Here is a 17236-nt window from a genome sequence, read left to right on the forward strand (position 1 = left end):
ACTATAAAATCAGCCGAAAGCTCTGGTACAGGCATGATTTGCACATTATAACTAGCAGACCGGATTGAAATGTAGTACTGATGTAATATAGCTAATGAACGGTGCAATTATGTATACGTTGTTGTATATTATATAAATCCCAAAAAATAATTACTTATACCTAATTAACTTCCTACCCTGTACCCCTAAAAACCTCGCAACTGACTACGACAGAAGAAATTACTATTAGCAAGTAAATTAAAAATTATAAATCACTTAAAATTACAAGCTATATTTAAAAATACTGCTAACAATTATACAAACAATATTCAACATTTAAAATTCATTTGAGACCTGAAACACACAAAGATTATTAAAAAAACAATATTTTTTACAACTATTTTATTGAAAATGATATTAACAACAAAGATGTTCTTGAAAACGATATTACTTTCCTAAAAAAAAATCTATATTCTTGACAACCATTTTTCTGCATCACAATATGTTTGCATCCCAATATTTTTGGGGGTATTTCTGGTCCTCTACATTTAAAATTCAACATTTTGTCAAAAAACCACTTTGAGCTAAGGGAGGAGGGAAGGGGTAGGCTCTTGTGTTCCCTGCTGCACTGATCTATCTTTCGCTTTCCCCTGCCCAATCGATGTATTTTAGAGATGCACGGGGAAGAGAGAGAGAGAGGTTGCGTATTAGGACAAGTAATGTTGATAGCAGTGGGCCAATGCCAGGTTTTATAGGCCTCTGCTACTCCATTTTCTTCAATGACTATCTCAAAATTCCAGTGTTCTAAAACACGATGTGCATTAATATCAGCCATGCTGCATACTAACATAAGGCTGTTACAATTGAACGAATTTACCATGATGTGCAGAAATTAGTTTTTCTGACTTAGGCTAATGAGGACTCAGATGGGCTTCAACGCCATTTTGTTCAAAAGGGAGGCCGACTCATGATGCTCATTCTATGTTTACATTTTCTGTCTGACAATAAGTGAAGCAAGATATAGTTTGCTTATGACACTGTTCTCGAAGGGCTCGCAAAATGAAGCCCAATTGCAATATAGTTCAGGGCCTTCCGCTTACACACTGTACTGCATTCCTTCACAGTAGTTTTCTGTTATTTATGTCACTAATATTTTCTAGCATCTCTGGATGACATTAGGCCAGAACCAACCAATCAATATACAGGTAGTGGGTTAGTTCTTAGATGATAGGGCTATGTAACGTTTTTACAATGCAAAAATGTGATTTGCTGGTGGAGTGATCATACCATGCTAACACTGCAGTTTCTGTGCTTTGATATTCAAGAAAACTGTATGTAAACCCATGGATATGGCGGTGAGCCATAAACTCTTTGGAGACCTTTCTTATGCCAATGGATGCTGCCCGAATCCTTATTGATCTTGCTGTACACTTAAGACTTAGCATTTTTCTGATGCTGTATCTGTATTTTATTATTCCTTGCATTATGCCTTTTGAAATCTGTAATAAACCGTCATGGTTTTTTTAAATTTCCAATCTCAATTTCCTTTTTTGATTCAGTCCTCCCTTATTGACTGTATATTTAAAAATGCTGTTTTGATTATTTTCTCTTCGGACCCACTGCCTAATAACTTTAAGATTAACAGTGTTCCTAATCCACTCAATTTTGGCGTGCCACTGACATATAGATTTCTTAGGGTGCTAGCGCCTATGCATACAAAGACAGATATGTCTGGTTAAGGAAGAATAGCACCTTTCATATCAACCTCAATATTACAGTTCCGAAAAATTGGACAAACTAGTACCGTACAGTGTTGTAGAAAATAAACCTTGCATTCTACTCTGTAGTTTTGGATTACGCTTTGCAAGGAGTGCAATGTTTGCAGAGTAGAATGGTGATATAAGGCTGAGAGCCACAGGTAAAACTGACTCCTGGTCTTTGCTTGATTTTGGGTTGCCACCTGTGGAGTGTTGTTAACATAAACAAAGGACCACATCATCACAACTAAGCCAACAAACATGCAGCGTTTGGCCTATTTATGTCAAGGACCTTTTTTTCATCCCAAAAAACAAGGCACAAGAATAAACTGTGCGGTGGGATGAAGAGGCAAGGTTAGGTCTTGATCTTTAGTACACCCAACAACCACGTGGGTGCTTAAGTTGAATTCGTTGTTGTAAAGCACAAACCCAGATTACAGAATAAGTATTTGCAGATTCTTCTGACAGTAGTTTTCTACTTCTGAAGAGCTAAAAACGCACAAGCAGAGCAGATTTTCTGACGTCAAACGTCCAGTGGTAGGATTGAGAAGGGGGAGCCCAGGGAACTGTCAGAAGTGGCGGTGGCACAAAATGCTTCCAATACCCCAACATTGTAACTTTAGGGCTATTAACAACCATTGTGCCTTTTTTGTTCAAACCATGGAAACACCCATTGTTCTTACATAAAAATAGGAGCGTGTTTACAAATTCCGACATCCTTATTTTCCATGGGATGTACAGGAATGCGTTTCTTCAATTTACAGAAACAGTGCTTAGATTTCCAACGTTGAACATTGAAAAGTAAATCATATCTATTGTATCACAGAGTACAGATATAACAACTAATGCAACTGTCTTATTCGTTTCACATGGTATGACAACAACACGGAGTGCTACCTATGTGGAAAAAGACACTGGCCCCAGTTTCAAATTGCACAGTAGGGTCAAAATGTAAAATTGCATTAAATTTTACATTTACAATGCAGTAATTTTGCACCTGTTCCGTGCAATTATGAGTAAGACCCATGGAATGGGGGAATACACTGTGGGAGCAACTTTTCTGGCCATAAAACCATAAAGGATTCTCCATTTCATGCAGCTTTACTGCATACACTCAGCACCTCTCCTAAGCAGATGGTAAATGTCCCGATAAATATCCAGATCCTCTGTCTGTGTACTCTAGGAGCACGTCTGGCACCGGGTGGGATGCCAAGGCTTTTTGGATAGCAAGATCTTGCAAGAGGTGCAACTATGTTGCCAGGAAAACACATATAAGCAGGAAAAGAAAGCTGCAATAGTATGTTCTAAGCCTGTAGGGCATTTCTACATTTAAATTTCAAGCCCTACCCTCCAGTCTAATGACTTAACTTATTTCCAAAGGTACTGGGCCCCGTTATTGCTGACCTTCAACTGTCTGTGCTACAAGGACCCTGTTATTGATTTCTCCTTCTCAAAGGCAACCAAGATTGTTGAGATGGTAAAGGAGTAACTGAAGAGCCTGGAGTTTATGATCAATGCTCAAAAATTCCATCTTCAACCGACTGTTCATTGGTTACTGTTCAATACTCAACTAGGAAGAGTGTTCCATCCTCAGAGCAGGATACTGACAATTCAGAGTACCCTCAGAAACCAGCTCAGTCAATCTGCAAACTCAGCAAGCTCGTGGTTGAGGATGCAGGGCCTGATGTCTGCACTAAGTGTGATTGTCCCATGACTACAATATTATCTGAAACCTTTGATCAATCATATATTGAAAAAATGGTCTCTGAGCTCTCGCCAGTGTGGCCTCTTGATTCTGACAACGTCCAATATAGATTAAAAGTCAGTTGGTGGAAGAAAATCTTTTGAGAGAGGTTCTTATGAGTTACCTAATTTTTCTTCATCTAGCCACAGATGCCAGTCTGTGGGGCAGGAGTCCAACTCTAATGAATCATGAAAGTACGGGATCCTGGACACAGGAAGAGGAAACAGATTCATACAACTAGAGGGACCTAACAGTGGTGTGGTTTGCACTCCTCCCATTCGTCCCTCAGTTGGAAGAGAAAATTGTCATCATCAGGCCAGACAATCAGGTAGCAAGATGCTGTCTGAATGAAGAAGGGGAGTACGAAAAGCAGGGATCTCAACCAGATAGCAACCAGATTTTTTAATGGGTGAAATGTCATGTTCTAGGAATTGGAACAGCATACAGACAGGGTCGTCTAAACTTCCAGTGTTAAAGGGTGTGGGGCAGTCTCAGTCATAGCATTCCATCCTCAATAATGTATTGTCTAGCAAAGAAGGGAGTTCAACCAGATCCATGCCTGGTTGGGGACCCCCTAATTTGGATCTGTTTTTCCCTTTCTGAAAATGCAATTTTACCTGACCTTTGCACAGAACAGATTTGTTCCCAGAGATGGGCACTAGATGCCCTAGCATGTCACAGCACTGGCGCAGAGGTCTCCTGTATGCCTTCACCCCAATTCCCATCCACCTGGAAGTGATTGGGAAGGCTAGGGCTTTATTGAATTTGTAGCCCTCTTTTCCCTCCTAATGATGCTGTCCATTAGAGAGTAACTCTAGCTATCCCTTTATCCTCCACCTGCCCAGCACTTGAGGTTGCAGTTACTTGAGCTACAACAACAAAAACTGACAGCCTGGAACTGGAGAGGGTGAGCTTAGAGAAAATGGGTTGTTCTAGGTAGGTCACATTGGATATTCAGGGCTCAACAAAAAAAAATCAACGTTATCTTCTTACAAAAGCATGTGGATGCCTCCAAGGGTTACAAACCTGTGAAGATTGATCCTTCTAAAATATTAGATTTCATGGGGAAGGATGTGGCGAAATAGGCACTTTATTGCACATGTGGTGGTCATGCACTCACATTCATGCATATTGGAAGGAGATATTCTCTTACATTTGCCACATAACCAGGATCAATCTGCTGTTTGCCCCGCCTCCCCCCAGTGATATTCCTGGGTGACCCAGAAGCAAACTAAGCAAACTCAATCTTCCCCTAACAATTCCAGCTGGCAAAATATAATACTCCCTCCTGATTACAGCCAGGATGGCCCTAGCACAAGTATGGAAACAGCACATTATTTCTTCGAATTATCTCAGGTGGAGTATGGTTTGGCATATATTTGTGATGGAGAAAGAGATCGGTCTTAAGAAACACTAACAACCTACCCACCAAAACGTATACACACTATAGGCGTTCACACAATGTCCCCATCAGCCTTGGATGTTTGCAACAGTGAAATAATTGAGGGTAAATTATGTCTGGGGTAGTTTAACCTAAGGGTGTGAAGGATACCAGGCTACCGTACGTTATCTTTTGACAAGTGATAATGTTGAAACAGGGATGCATGAAATTGTTGTAGCCACAAAAGTTTACAATGTATTACTAATGCAGAATGAACATTTTCAAAGTGTTTAAAAACAGATTTTAGATTTCTTGAGGGAATGATTCCTGCAAGGTTTATTCCCATCAACTTTATCTGCGTTAACGGGCAGCTAGTAAAGCCCTGACACTAGTGGAGATACTTCAAAGGTAGCCCCTTAGGTGACTTAGAAGTTTCAGACTCAGAAAACCAGACATTCCCTTTACTTTACCTTCCTGGGATTTCTCTCTTATTCCTGAATGTTTGCAGCAACTGTGTTTTTGGTAGCAATAACTTCAATGAAAAGATTGCGCCTTTGCAACATCCTATCCTTACTTGTGTTTCTTTTCAGATAGAGTTGTCTAAACTGGATTTGAAATATTCTCCAAAATTGAATATGCCATTTCACGTGGCAAAGGAGATTGTCCTTCAAGTTCTGAAATGGGACAGAGAATCACAAAAACCACCTACTCTGGATGTTAGTAGGGCCATCTCAATATCTCTAGACTGGAACAAAAGCTTTAGGGACTTTAACTCTCTTTGAATCCAATAGCTTGGCAAATAAAGGAAAGAAAGACACTTAGTAAATGGATATGTCAGGCTATTTCTCAATCATACAAACATGTGAATCTGTGGGGATGTCAGCTCTTTCTGATATACAGGGGTGTTCTACATGAAATATATCCACCTCACATGCAGAGCATTGGGGGCCACTCTACAAGATATATGTAGGACTGCAACATGGTCAACCATCAAACATTTGTTCAGTATTATACATTGAATTTGTCAGATTCCACTCAGGATAATTTTCACTCTACTATGTTATTGTCAACAATGTAGTAATCTGTGTGTTCAAATAAATATAATTTAAGCATCTCTGTTAGCGGTCCAGGGTTTCTGCTTGGTAAATCCTTGTAAGATAATGACTGGAATAAGGACAATTTGATGAGGAGGTAATGTTCCAACGACTTACTGGTAATTTTCATTACCCCGATCCATACTCTTTCTCATCCCAGCCCACATCTCTCCCTCAATCCCTTCTTGCACCTCCAAACTGGGCTTGGGACAAACAAGACAAGGCGCAGGGAGGAATAGCATTTTGTACAGTCAGATACTGTAGATGGAAAGAAAATAATCTAGGTTGGATAGTGATCAGGATGTGTTCTAATCCGTTGGGGGCAGGAAATGCCTCATAGGCTAAAGACTGGGATGAAGAGGACTAATAATCGGGATGACGAAGATTACCATTAAGTAATTAGAACACTTCTGTTGTAAGTTTTGGGCACTCACTCTGAGGAGATGTGGTTTAACTGTCTGTGCTTGTAAAACTCTCTGCAGGTCTTAGTGATTGCTTGCAGATTACCTGGTAGCGTGTCTTTGTCTACCCATATAACCTTACTCTCCCACTATCTAGGCCTATGGTCTGACTGCCAGCTAGTTCATCCCCTTTCTCTCACATGTCATTTTGAAAGCTCTTCTCTATCCCCCAATATCTGCATAATTAAGGCTGCTAGAGTCTGGCTGAACACCCATGCCTCCACTTCTGTAGCCTTAATGCTTAATTTGGATAAGGCATCACTTAAGAAGCTTCAGTTAATTCAGAACACAGCTGCTCACTTTATACTTAACCTTCTGTGCTCTGCTTTTGCTGAAACAATTGCATTGGCTACCGGTGGCGAATCGAATTAGGTTTAAAACCTTATGTTTGACCTATAAGGCCATACAGGGAAGTAGATCGGATTATCTATCTTCCAGGCTATGCTGGTACAGGCCAAACCGGCAACTTAGATCCACGGGATGCTTTCTGATTCTGGTCACTCATAAAGCTAGAAGCAGTGACAAGGCATTTACGGTGGAAGCGGCCAAATGCTGGAATTCACTCCCTTTGTGCATAAGGAAGTAAAAAATGTTTATGGCTTGGTAAAACGTGGCTGTTCCCTCGTTAACTCAGTTGTCACTTGCTGCTCTCTTTTGAGTGCTTCGATGCTTCAGACGAAACGCGCTTTATAAATACCAAATACAAATACATCACTGTTTTCTTCAAAGTTATTCATGACAGTAAGTACTCCTGGGTATTCGTTCCTCACTGATTCCCTCAAATTCTTCACATGTCCACAACTGCAATTCCATAAATTTGATGAAAAGGTACATTGGGACTTTTAATCTTTTTGTGCTTCTTCATGGGGAAAACAGAAATATTTGTCACCCTAGAGATACTCATCTCCGTGAAGTGTAATCAACACTGAAAGTATTTCATCATGTCCATCCCAAATATGGATCTACTTATGTCCTTCACAGGTGAGGGAAACTAACAGCAGAAATGTGTAAATACCCATAAATGTGCAAGTGAATCGTGGCATACCATCTTTACAAGTGGAAGAGGTAAGTCCACTCTTCAGAGCACATGAACATTTCCGAAATATTAGCAGAAAGTTTCTGTAAGTAAGTTGTATCACTCCTAGAGATGTGAATCAAGAACAAGAGAAAATGTAAGCGTGCACGTAGATTTTCATGCATATAGATGCACACAAAGGTCTGTGGGTTAGTTAATAATGCTGCTCCCGCTCTTTAAAATATCTGAAGACTGACTCAACGTTTTCTTTCTTTAAAGATGTGAGTGATAAGCCACAAGGAAACAATGGTGTATAAATCTCTGACAAATATACAATGGCATTGAAAAAAAAAGGAATTCTTCAACATTGATAAAATCCTAAACAAGTGGACAGTTGATCTGGTGAGATGATAGTATGTCTAACACTGCAGTGGTTAACTCCCTCTGCTAGGAACAAACAGAACGACTTTAGAGATATAAAGGAAGTGTTTGAATATGTGTGTGATTGAAAACTGAACCTCAGCAACGGCCACAGGAAGGAGAAAAAGAAGAGAATGATTAGTATAGTTGGTGGCAAGTACAAGGTAGTCAGAATTCCCAATAGGCTGGTTGCAACGTTGCCAGTCCTAGCACCAGTATTAGTTACTTGCTATGAGGCTTTTAACAGTAGCATCCCCATTGGGAATTACAAGGTCCACAGTAAATCTGCATACCTGAACATTTCACTGAGGAAGTACAGCTGCTGAAAGCAGACAGACTCTTTGGGTGAAACTACAGGTTAGTTCTTCATTTCTCATAGGAAACTCAAGGTCCCACTTGTCATAACCATTAACTCTACTATCCAGAGGTACTAATACTCCTGGAATCGATGACTGTGGAAGTAAACTTAATGGGACAGGCACTGGGGACCTTGTAATAATCCAACAGCTATTTACCTACATTTCTTGAGATATACAAACTGTTTTAATTTCAAGATTTCAAATGTACAGATTTCCGAGGTACTTTTATTTACCAAACGTTTGTGTCAGCGAACGCCCATGGCCCGACGTTTGTGATATAGTTATATAAATTAGAAATCTGTCAAAGCATTAATTGCAATATTTAGAACAGAGCAGTTTGCTAGTGCACAATGCATCTGCTCCGTGAGGGATGCACTACTCAGAGCCGAGCCGGCCATTTTGGCAGTTTGGCATTTACCCAGTAGGCAGATGTCTTGGAGGCTGCTTTAAAAGCAAAATGGGTGCTATGACCAATATCCTGCTTTGACCAATCCATGCCCAATTCCAGAAGCACCCTCCAGAAGCTTGGGGCTGGTATCAACGTTCTACCATAGCTGATTTTAGTTTCCAGCCAGGCCCTGGTGCTACTTAACACTCATGGACAAGTCAGCAGTGCTTCTTCAGACTAACCTGCAGTGATGTCGACGCACCATCCAACTGAAGTTTTTGCCACAGTCCAGACACTGTGGAACCTCTGTGTCCCCAAGCCAGCGTTCCTCTGCACGGATCTTCTGCTCATACTCAAGTGCATCTGATTTCTGCCACAACACATCTTTATCCCTGCAGAACAGAGCAACACATTAATAGAATATCCTTCGTTCTTGTGTTACCTCACTATCAACAACTGAATTGCATTCTCACTATCTATTGGTAATATGATCTATAAAATGTGACAAATGTATGAGCCTCCCTCTCATACTATTAAAAGGGGTTCTTCAGACACTGTAAAACAGAGCTTCTAAAACAGTGGTCTCCAAACTTTTTTAATGCCACGCCTCCCCAGTTGAAAAATAAAAATCATTGGGGACCCCCCTCAGAATTTTTCACAATTATTTTATAAAGATGGCAATGTCTAAACATTGCAGTGAAGTACTGTTACCTTTTTAAAAATGCAATAACATACTTCTGCTTAAAACAAAGGCCTGTTATCTGTATAATGCTTCTTTTGGCTAGAGTCTGGTGTCCCTCCTGGGATCACTTGAGGCACCCCCCAGTTTGAAGACCTCTGTTCTAAACCTTTTAGAACCATGACCCAATTTTTAGAGTGACAAAGATTTGTGATACACCTGGTTTTAATAGACATGAGGTGGGTGATTTTTTAATGTAACTAAAGCAAATTACTAAATTTGCACAGACATTCATGTTTACTGATATAACTATTACACACAAACTATAATATGTAGAAATCTGTATTCAGTGAATATTTACAATTTGTGCATTACCAAGAAAAGTGTGATGATTTGTTTTGATCCTATCAAAATCTTTGTTTCCATCACACTTGAAAATTACAATAATAATGAACTTCGTGGTTGCTTTACCAATGGATGAATGTGTACAATTCATTTACAGGTATTTACATTTTGTTGTGTGTTACAAAAAAAATACATGCTTGTACCCCAGCAAATTTGTAACATAATTCAGTTTACTTTTCTTTCTCTGAAAAGAGAGAGGAGTTTATAAACACCAATGTTCATGCCAAAAGAAGCACCAATTTGTCAGAAGACATAGCCTGACATTCGCCCTCTGTCTTTGAAGCACATCAAATGTGACAAGCTAAATATAGAATTTAAAGGATTATTCACTACTTGGACTTTCGCAACAAAAATCAGCTCACAACCCATCAATAAGTCACAGCTCACAGTTTGGGAAACGGTGCTGTAAAACATTGTTGGTTTAGGTATATTGTTAAGTAGCTCATCTTGTATAGAATTTGAAGATTCACAACTCTGAGTGAACAACCTCATTCTTTCTTTTTCAAAGATGAAACAAGATCATTTCAACAGATGAACAGAGTAGTCAGATGGCTTATAACTGTAGAAGAGATTCACCAACACAGGACAATATCTATGTAGCGGTTTGATCCAGCTCTTCCAAGGCCAACTCTGCCTTGGAAGCAAGGAGTTCCTCAAGTACAAGGATAATAAAAAGGTGTACCAATTTCAAAATCTCAGGCTTAGGCATCAGAGTAAATCCTCCAAGTAGATTGATTTTGCAGACTCAGGGATTCCTTATAAAGGATTACGCTAACCAGGCATATGCTGAAAATTAGCCATTGTCTCATCCTCCCGACTCTTGGTTCCTCTGCCTCATTTAGAGGCTGTACAACCTCTTGCTTTCCATTACGAGAGCCAAACTTAGCTCTGCTGAAGCAGGTGTTTTAATTAGAAATAATTAATGAGTGTTTATGTAATTTGAATAATGAATTTTGTAGAAAATGAATAACATAGAGAAAAATAATGCACAGGTTTGAAAATGTGACCTCGGAGAATGGCCACCAGTATTCGCAATATGTACTAATTAATGATTAATACTTATGAAATATTGAAAATGTAGTAGACTGATGTAATAATAGGTCATAATTAGGTATTTTGAAGTATGCTTTAGCTTTATTAATTATGGGCCTTAATTTAGCGAGTGTCTTGGCCTAGTTTTCCCAGGCCTCGTGTAGAAGCTGTATTTCTTGGAGTTTAATAAAAATGCTGACAGAGTGAACTAAACTGTGAAATGTCCATTGTCTTGTTAAAAGTGTTTAACCAAAGCTTTTCGTGAAAACCGACTAACAGGAGATGATATTTCTTGCAATATAACAAATAGGGTTGTAATGTGTGTGTGATGTACTTTCCTAGGACGCGAACAATGAAGACACTGCTGGAGCTGAAGATGCAACAATATTGTTACCTGACGAGCAGGATGATGAGGACATCGTAAAGTGAACCAATCAACTTTGTCTCAAAAGTGAAATATTAGAATTCATAGTTTTGGTATAGAAATATTACTGGGTAGAGTATAGACGAACGATTAACTGACCAATAGGGAATTAGGGGATAGTTTAGGCGACTTTGATATAACAACGCGACAGAGGAGAATTACTGAGAGATACTTTAGGAGAGAGACTTATTCAGATAAAGGGAGAAGAAGAGACTTTAGGAGAGATTCAAGATTCTGACATTGAGCTCATACTCTCTGTCTGTGAGTCTGATGCTTTGCTGATCGATTTGATGACCTGCGGATGAAGGCTGATTCTGCTTGCTGACCCATACCGTGGATAGGTAGATATGACAATTTGACTGTTATTCATTTTATGTCTTTTCTTTCTACGTACCAACTGTGCTGTTTTAATAGACCCATAGCTAGATGTTTTTTTCTAAATTTGGGTTCTAAATTTTTTTGCATAAAGCCCAACTTGCTGACGCTAATCTGACGTTAATGAGGGCACATTAAAAATTAACTGACGAATACAGGGACAAATGATTGCCGAGTTATCTAGCTGAATTCCATATATCATATATATTTATTGCTCCTGATTCTGTTGTTGATCTGCACCGTAACCTTAGAATGTGTTGTGATTCAAGCTTTGATTAGATTACGTTTCTTCCGCCGCTTTGGACAACCAGTTTTGTTCTTATATGTGTTTCTATTGATTTTGAGATTAATCTACATGACTTTGGTATTGTTAATATAAGGGAAAACAAAGTACTAAACTTTTACTAAAGGTGTGGTTATTCATGGCTGAAAGGTCATGGTGTGTGATATTTACTGACTCCATTGATTATTGATTACTGATGGTTGTTTGTTATTGTGAATTGATTATTTGTTCATTTACTGGAGCTATGGCAAGAACATCCTAGACCAGTCAAAAGGTTAATCGACCTATTTGCGTCCCCTTGTAGGCTCCACCACTGGAAACCATTTGCCAGCAGCCTGTCCGTCCAACAGATTTTGATGGACCTTCCAACACTGTTTCTTCTATCACAGTCATTGTGACAGGCATGCCATCTGCAAAAAGGAAAAATCATTAATGATCCCCAAACAATGAAAAAAATCTCCTGACTTGTCAGGGTCATTGCTATTTTGTTTTACAGAAACAAACCTTCTATTTAGTTGTTTGTTTCTATAAAACAAATATAATTTTGACCAGGTGGTTATGACTTGCCATGCCACTATATTGGCCTTGCAATGTTGTTGAGAACACCTTCAGCAACAAATCCCACTGATATTGTAGGAAATCTTTAACTGGATTCTCAGGGGGCCACTGAGGTCTCCACTGCCCCATCTTCTTGTCAATGGGTCTGTGAAAAATTAAATCTGCTCCTTTGGTACTACAGTTGCCTGCAGTGTTGCTTCTTCTATTTGAAGGGCATTTCTGGCTTCAGGTGGTGTGGTTAAAAGCATGGCATTTATCAATATGAGGTGAACTGGGTAGAGACCAAATATGTTTGAACTTTGCAGACAATAACTGATTTAACAATTGCTACTGTGACATATTCCGTGTGTTATCAACTGGGAAGGACCCTGGGTGATGAGGTACATCACTATGCCCGATGAACTGTAACTGTGCTGTAAAGCTGATTGCTGGGTATAGATTGCTCAGTGTGTTTTGAGTTGGTGTATAGGAGGTCTGCGAGAGGGCCACTCAGTGTACATTAGCAGTGCACAGGAGTGTGTAAAAGTATGGGGTAGTTTGATATTAGGCTGCAGAGAGTAGCTGATGAAAGCTGTAGAGTTGCAGGGTTCAAAAAGTGTAACATATAGGGTTGAGAGTCAAAGAGGGTGGTGTGGTGATTACCCAAAAAAATATGCTGTTGTACTTGTGCTGTAACTGTTTATGTTATGTTGACTTGAGTCTATTGCAATGATGGTAATGTATAATTTGACACAAAAATAAGCTCTGCAAAGTGATTTCTATGGTTGGGTGAAGAGGTATGTGGTTTGGTGTGCTCAGGTAGCAAAACTATAGGGATCTAGTGTTAACTGTGGTGTTAAGGCCTCTAGAGGCATGTATGTTACATCAACGGGGTTGCATGTGCAGTTGTGGATGTTTGTTATGTACTGGGGAATGACTTATGTGCTTGTGAGTTCTGTGGTGTGCTAGTACAAGTTTTAAACACAGGGGCACGAGGATGTGGTTCTATGTATTTTACATTGTCAAACACACAAAAGATTATGGGAGGAATGCTTGCAATCTGTCTAACCTATGGCAATCACTTAGGGTAGCAATCCAACCATCATTCTTTTGCCGATATGCCACCTCAGATTAGCCTCAGCCATTTGCAAATCAGTCTTGACCCTGTTCCAAAGTAACAGTCCAGCTTGAACTACCTGACCATGTCCTCCATAAACAGGAACACAAGCAACTCCAGACCAATTTCTTACTGATTGGGGCTCTTCAGTCAGGTGCAGCTTGATTCCAGTGGCACAGTGCGCGAGGTACCAAAGTCTTGGTATACCCTCGTCCACTTAGGACATTACATCAAACACAAAATGTGTGGGTTACTTATGTGTTCTGTTCCAAAGGACCCTGCTTGGTCATTTGGTGTTATATGTCTAGGCCTGGTAGGAGGGAAGGAGAAATGCTTTGTATGGTTTTTGTTGAATAGTATGGCGTTGTATGGTGAAATGCAGTGTTATGTGTTGTGGTTCTTGATGGAATGTGCTATGTAGCACAGCTAAAGGGCCTCTAGAGGTGTGATGAGTTAGGACATTTGACGGCAGGTGCGATGCTGTAACAAGTTTCTTGATGAGAGGACCACTGTTGGTACTGAGTGTGCATGATGGTTATTGCTGATGGAGCATGAGTTGGACGAATTTTAATGCTATATCACGGCATGCCCTATGTGTGATACAAGGGTTTAGAATTTTTGAATTTGTCTCTGAGTTACTAGAAGCCAGTGCAACATTCTAAGGGTGGAGGGAGTGCGTTCTCTCTGGCTGCGGTAAAGGAGAAGCTTGTGACAATGACACTGTATATAGTTGATTGTTGTCTCATAATTTTTTCCAGGTCAGGGTGCCAACCTATGTTTATACATATACCCTCACACTACAGGGAGTGCAGAATTATTAGGCAAGTTGTATTTTTGAGGATTAATTTTATTATTGAACAACAACCATGTTCTCAATGAACCCAAAAAACTCATTAATATCAAAGCTGAATATTTTTGGAAGTAGTTTTTAGTTTGTTTTTAGTTTTAGCTATGTTAGGGGGATATCTGTGTGTGCAGGTGACTATTACTGTGCATAATTATTAGGCAACTTAACAAAAAAAAATATATACCCATTTCAATTATTTATTATTACCAGTGAAACCAATATAACATCTCAACATTCACAAATATACATTTCTGACATTCAAAAACAAAACAAAAACAAATCAGTGACCAATATAGCCACCTTTCTTTGCAAGGACACTCAAAAGCCTGCCATCCATGGATTCTGTCAGTGTTTTGATCTGTTCACCATCAACATTGCGTGCAGCAGCAACCACAGCCTCCCAGACACTGTTCAGAGAGGTGTACTGTTTTCCCTCCTTGTAAATCTCACATTTGATGATGGACCACAGGTTCTCAATGGGGTTCAGATCAGGTGAACAAGGAGGTCATGTCATTAGATTTCCTTCTTTTATACCCTTTCTTGCCAGCCACGCTGTGGAGTACTTGGACGCGTGTGATGGAGCATTGTCCTGCATGAAAATCATGTTTTTCTTGAAGGATGCAGACTTCTTCCTGTACCACTGCTTGAAGAAGGTGTCTTCCAGGAACTGGCAGTAGGACTGGGAGTTGAGCTTGACTCCATCCTCAACCCGAAAAGGCACCACAAGCTCATCTTTGATGATACCAGCCCAAACCAGTACTCCACCTCCACCTTGCTGGCGTCTGAGTCGGACTGGAGCTCTCTGCCCTTTACCAATCCAGCCACGGGCCCACCCATCTGGCCCATCAAGACTCACTCTCATTTCATCAGTCCATAAAACCTTAGAAAAATCAGTCTTGAGATATTTCTTGGCCCAGTCTTGACGTTTCAGCTTGTGTGTCTTGTTCAGTGGTGGTCGTCTTTCAGCCTTTCTTACCTTGGCCATGTCTCTGAGTATTGCACACCTTGTGCTTTTGGGCACTCCAGTGATGTTGCAGCTCTGAAATATGGCCAAACTGGTGGCAAGTGGCATCGTGGCAGCTGCACGCTTGACTTTTCTCAGTTCATGGGCAGTTATTTTGCGCCTTGGTTTTTCCACACGCTTCTTGCGACCCTGTTGACTATTTTGAATGAAACGCTTGATTGTTCGATGATCACGCTTCAGAAGCTTTGCAATTTTAAGAGTGCTGCATCCCTCTGCAAGATCTCTCACTATTTTTGACTTTTCTGAGCCTGTCAAGTCCTTCTTTTGACCCATTTTGCCAAAGGAAAGGAAGTTGCCTAATAATTATGCACACCTGATATAGGGTGTTGATGTCATTAGACCACACCCCTTCTCATTACAGAGATGCACATCACCTAATATGCTTAATTGGTAGTAGGCTTTCGAGCCTATACAGCTTGGAGTAAGACAACATGCATAAAAAGGATGATGTGGTCAAAATACTCATTTGCCTAATAATTCTGCACTCCCTGTAGGTTCATTATTAGCATTAATTACAGTGTGGGTGTGTTTGTGCCACCCCATGACAGTCATCTTGCCTAGTATGCGCTACAGCTGTTTTTCCATTTATTCTCACAACTCTGACCCCTCTGGTGAAGCAAACTCCCCAACATACAACCACACAAAAGTGTTGGAACTCTTTCCAAACCTGTGTAGAACCATTACCCACAGACACTTTGTTCCTTTGCTGAAGTCGGTTCTCCGACCCCTCATTGGGTCAGTTAACAGCAGCAAGAAGAGAGTGGAAAACTATCATTCATTCCCCGACGTATCCAAACACCATCATCCACATGCTAAAATAGCAGAGCATTGCAAAATGGGATGACAGATGTCAATGATCGCATATAAAACCTGATAAATATGGAATAAACCTGATTATAAGTAGGCATTGTCAGTTTGAAGGTTTTCTAATAAGGTTATCTCAACCACTGCCTGTTGGTGACAGGCTCATAGACTGGGGACCCATATACTCCATATTGCAATGGAAGTTATGAAGTATGTGCTGCCTAAACATTCCAATGTTAAAGATCCAGGCACCTACTGAGGTACACCTGTGGTGTTCACCGAGGAAACTGCCTATTTGTTCCCTTTAAAACACTCTCTGAAACCAGCAGGATCACTTGAACAAGTGATAAACATTGTGTTATATCATTGGGCTAACCCTTAGACTAAGTACAAGGACAAACAAGGCACAGGGTCTGTCTTTGGCTACCACAAGAATAGGCTATAGAGTGTAGGCCATTACTTAATTTTGTTTAATGTTCTAATATAGTGCTGCCCTACCCATGATGGGTGTCAATGTGCTTTCAGAAGAACAGCCAAAAGACTATTTTCAAAGAAAGCCATCACAAATGTCAAACATCAACAATGCACTTGCTATTAATATCAACATGGGAAAGGGGGTAGAAAGTCAGGGAGGACAGGTCAAATACAAGTTCTAAAGCTCTATTGACAGTATGCTACCAAACTAGTGCAAGGAGATATAATTGAAATATCTCTAACAAATATGTTGGCTAAACAAGTGACTTCATTTACAGTAAGGTGCAGATCTTGCACCTAATATCCTCAGGCAGAGAGTTCAACAATAAGAAAGCTGTCCAACAGAACACATGTGAAAAAGCCAGGTGAATGCTGAAGTTCTATGTTTCTAGTCTCAAATTTACACATCTTCTGTGCTAAGTTTTTTTTCTCCACCTGAGTTTTACAAAGGTAGGTTGGTTATTAGAAATAATGATCAAGAGAAGAGTTTTGCATCTGAAGATAACCTTATTTTATGAGGTGATAAGGAAGTTGGTATGAGGCTGCTCAGCACAGATGTGCAATATTCTACGTCGGGTATCACTAGCGCCTGCACAGCAAAGCTCAAGTCTTTAGGAGAAAAGAATTGTTTTAACTT

The 17236-nt window shown here is 40.0% G+C and overlaps 1 protein-coding gene across 5 annotated transcripts in view; it reads right to left on the reverse strand.

Moving 5' to 3' along the window:
- The window catches only part of FYCO1 (FYVE and coiled-coil domain autophagy adaptor 1), a 733597-nt gene that overhangs the window by 291159 nt on the left and 425202 nt on the right, over window positions 1-17236 (reverse strand). For all 5 annotated transcript variants that reach the window (XM_069216428.1, XM_069216419.1, XM_069216401.1 and 2 more), the window contains one exon: window positions 8841-8990. In XM_069216428.1, the coding sequence (XP_069072529.1) occupies window positions 8841-8990 (150 nt within the window). The remainder of the gene's footprint in view (window positions 1-8840; window positions 8991-17236) is intronic.

This window comes from Pleurodeles waltl, chromosome 2_1, assembly GCF_031143425.1.
Source record: "Pleurodeles waltl isolate 20211129_DDA chromosome 2_1, aPleWal1.hap1.20221129, whole genome shotgun sequence".
In the NCBI taxonomy this organism is placed as follows: Eukaryota; Metazoa; Chordata; class Amphibia; order Caudata; family Salamandridae; genus Pleurodeles; species Pleurodeles waltl.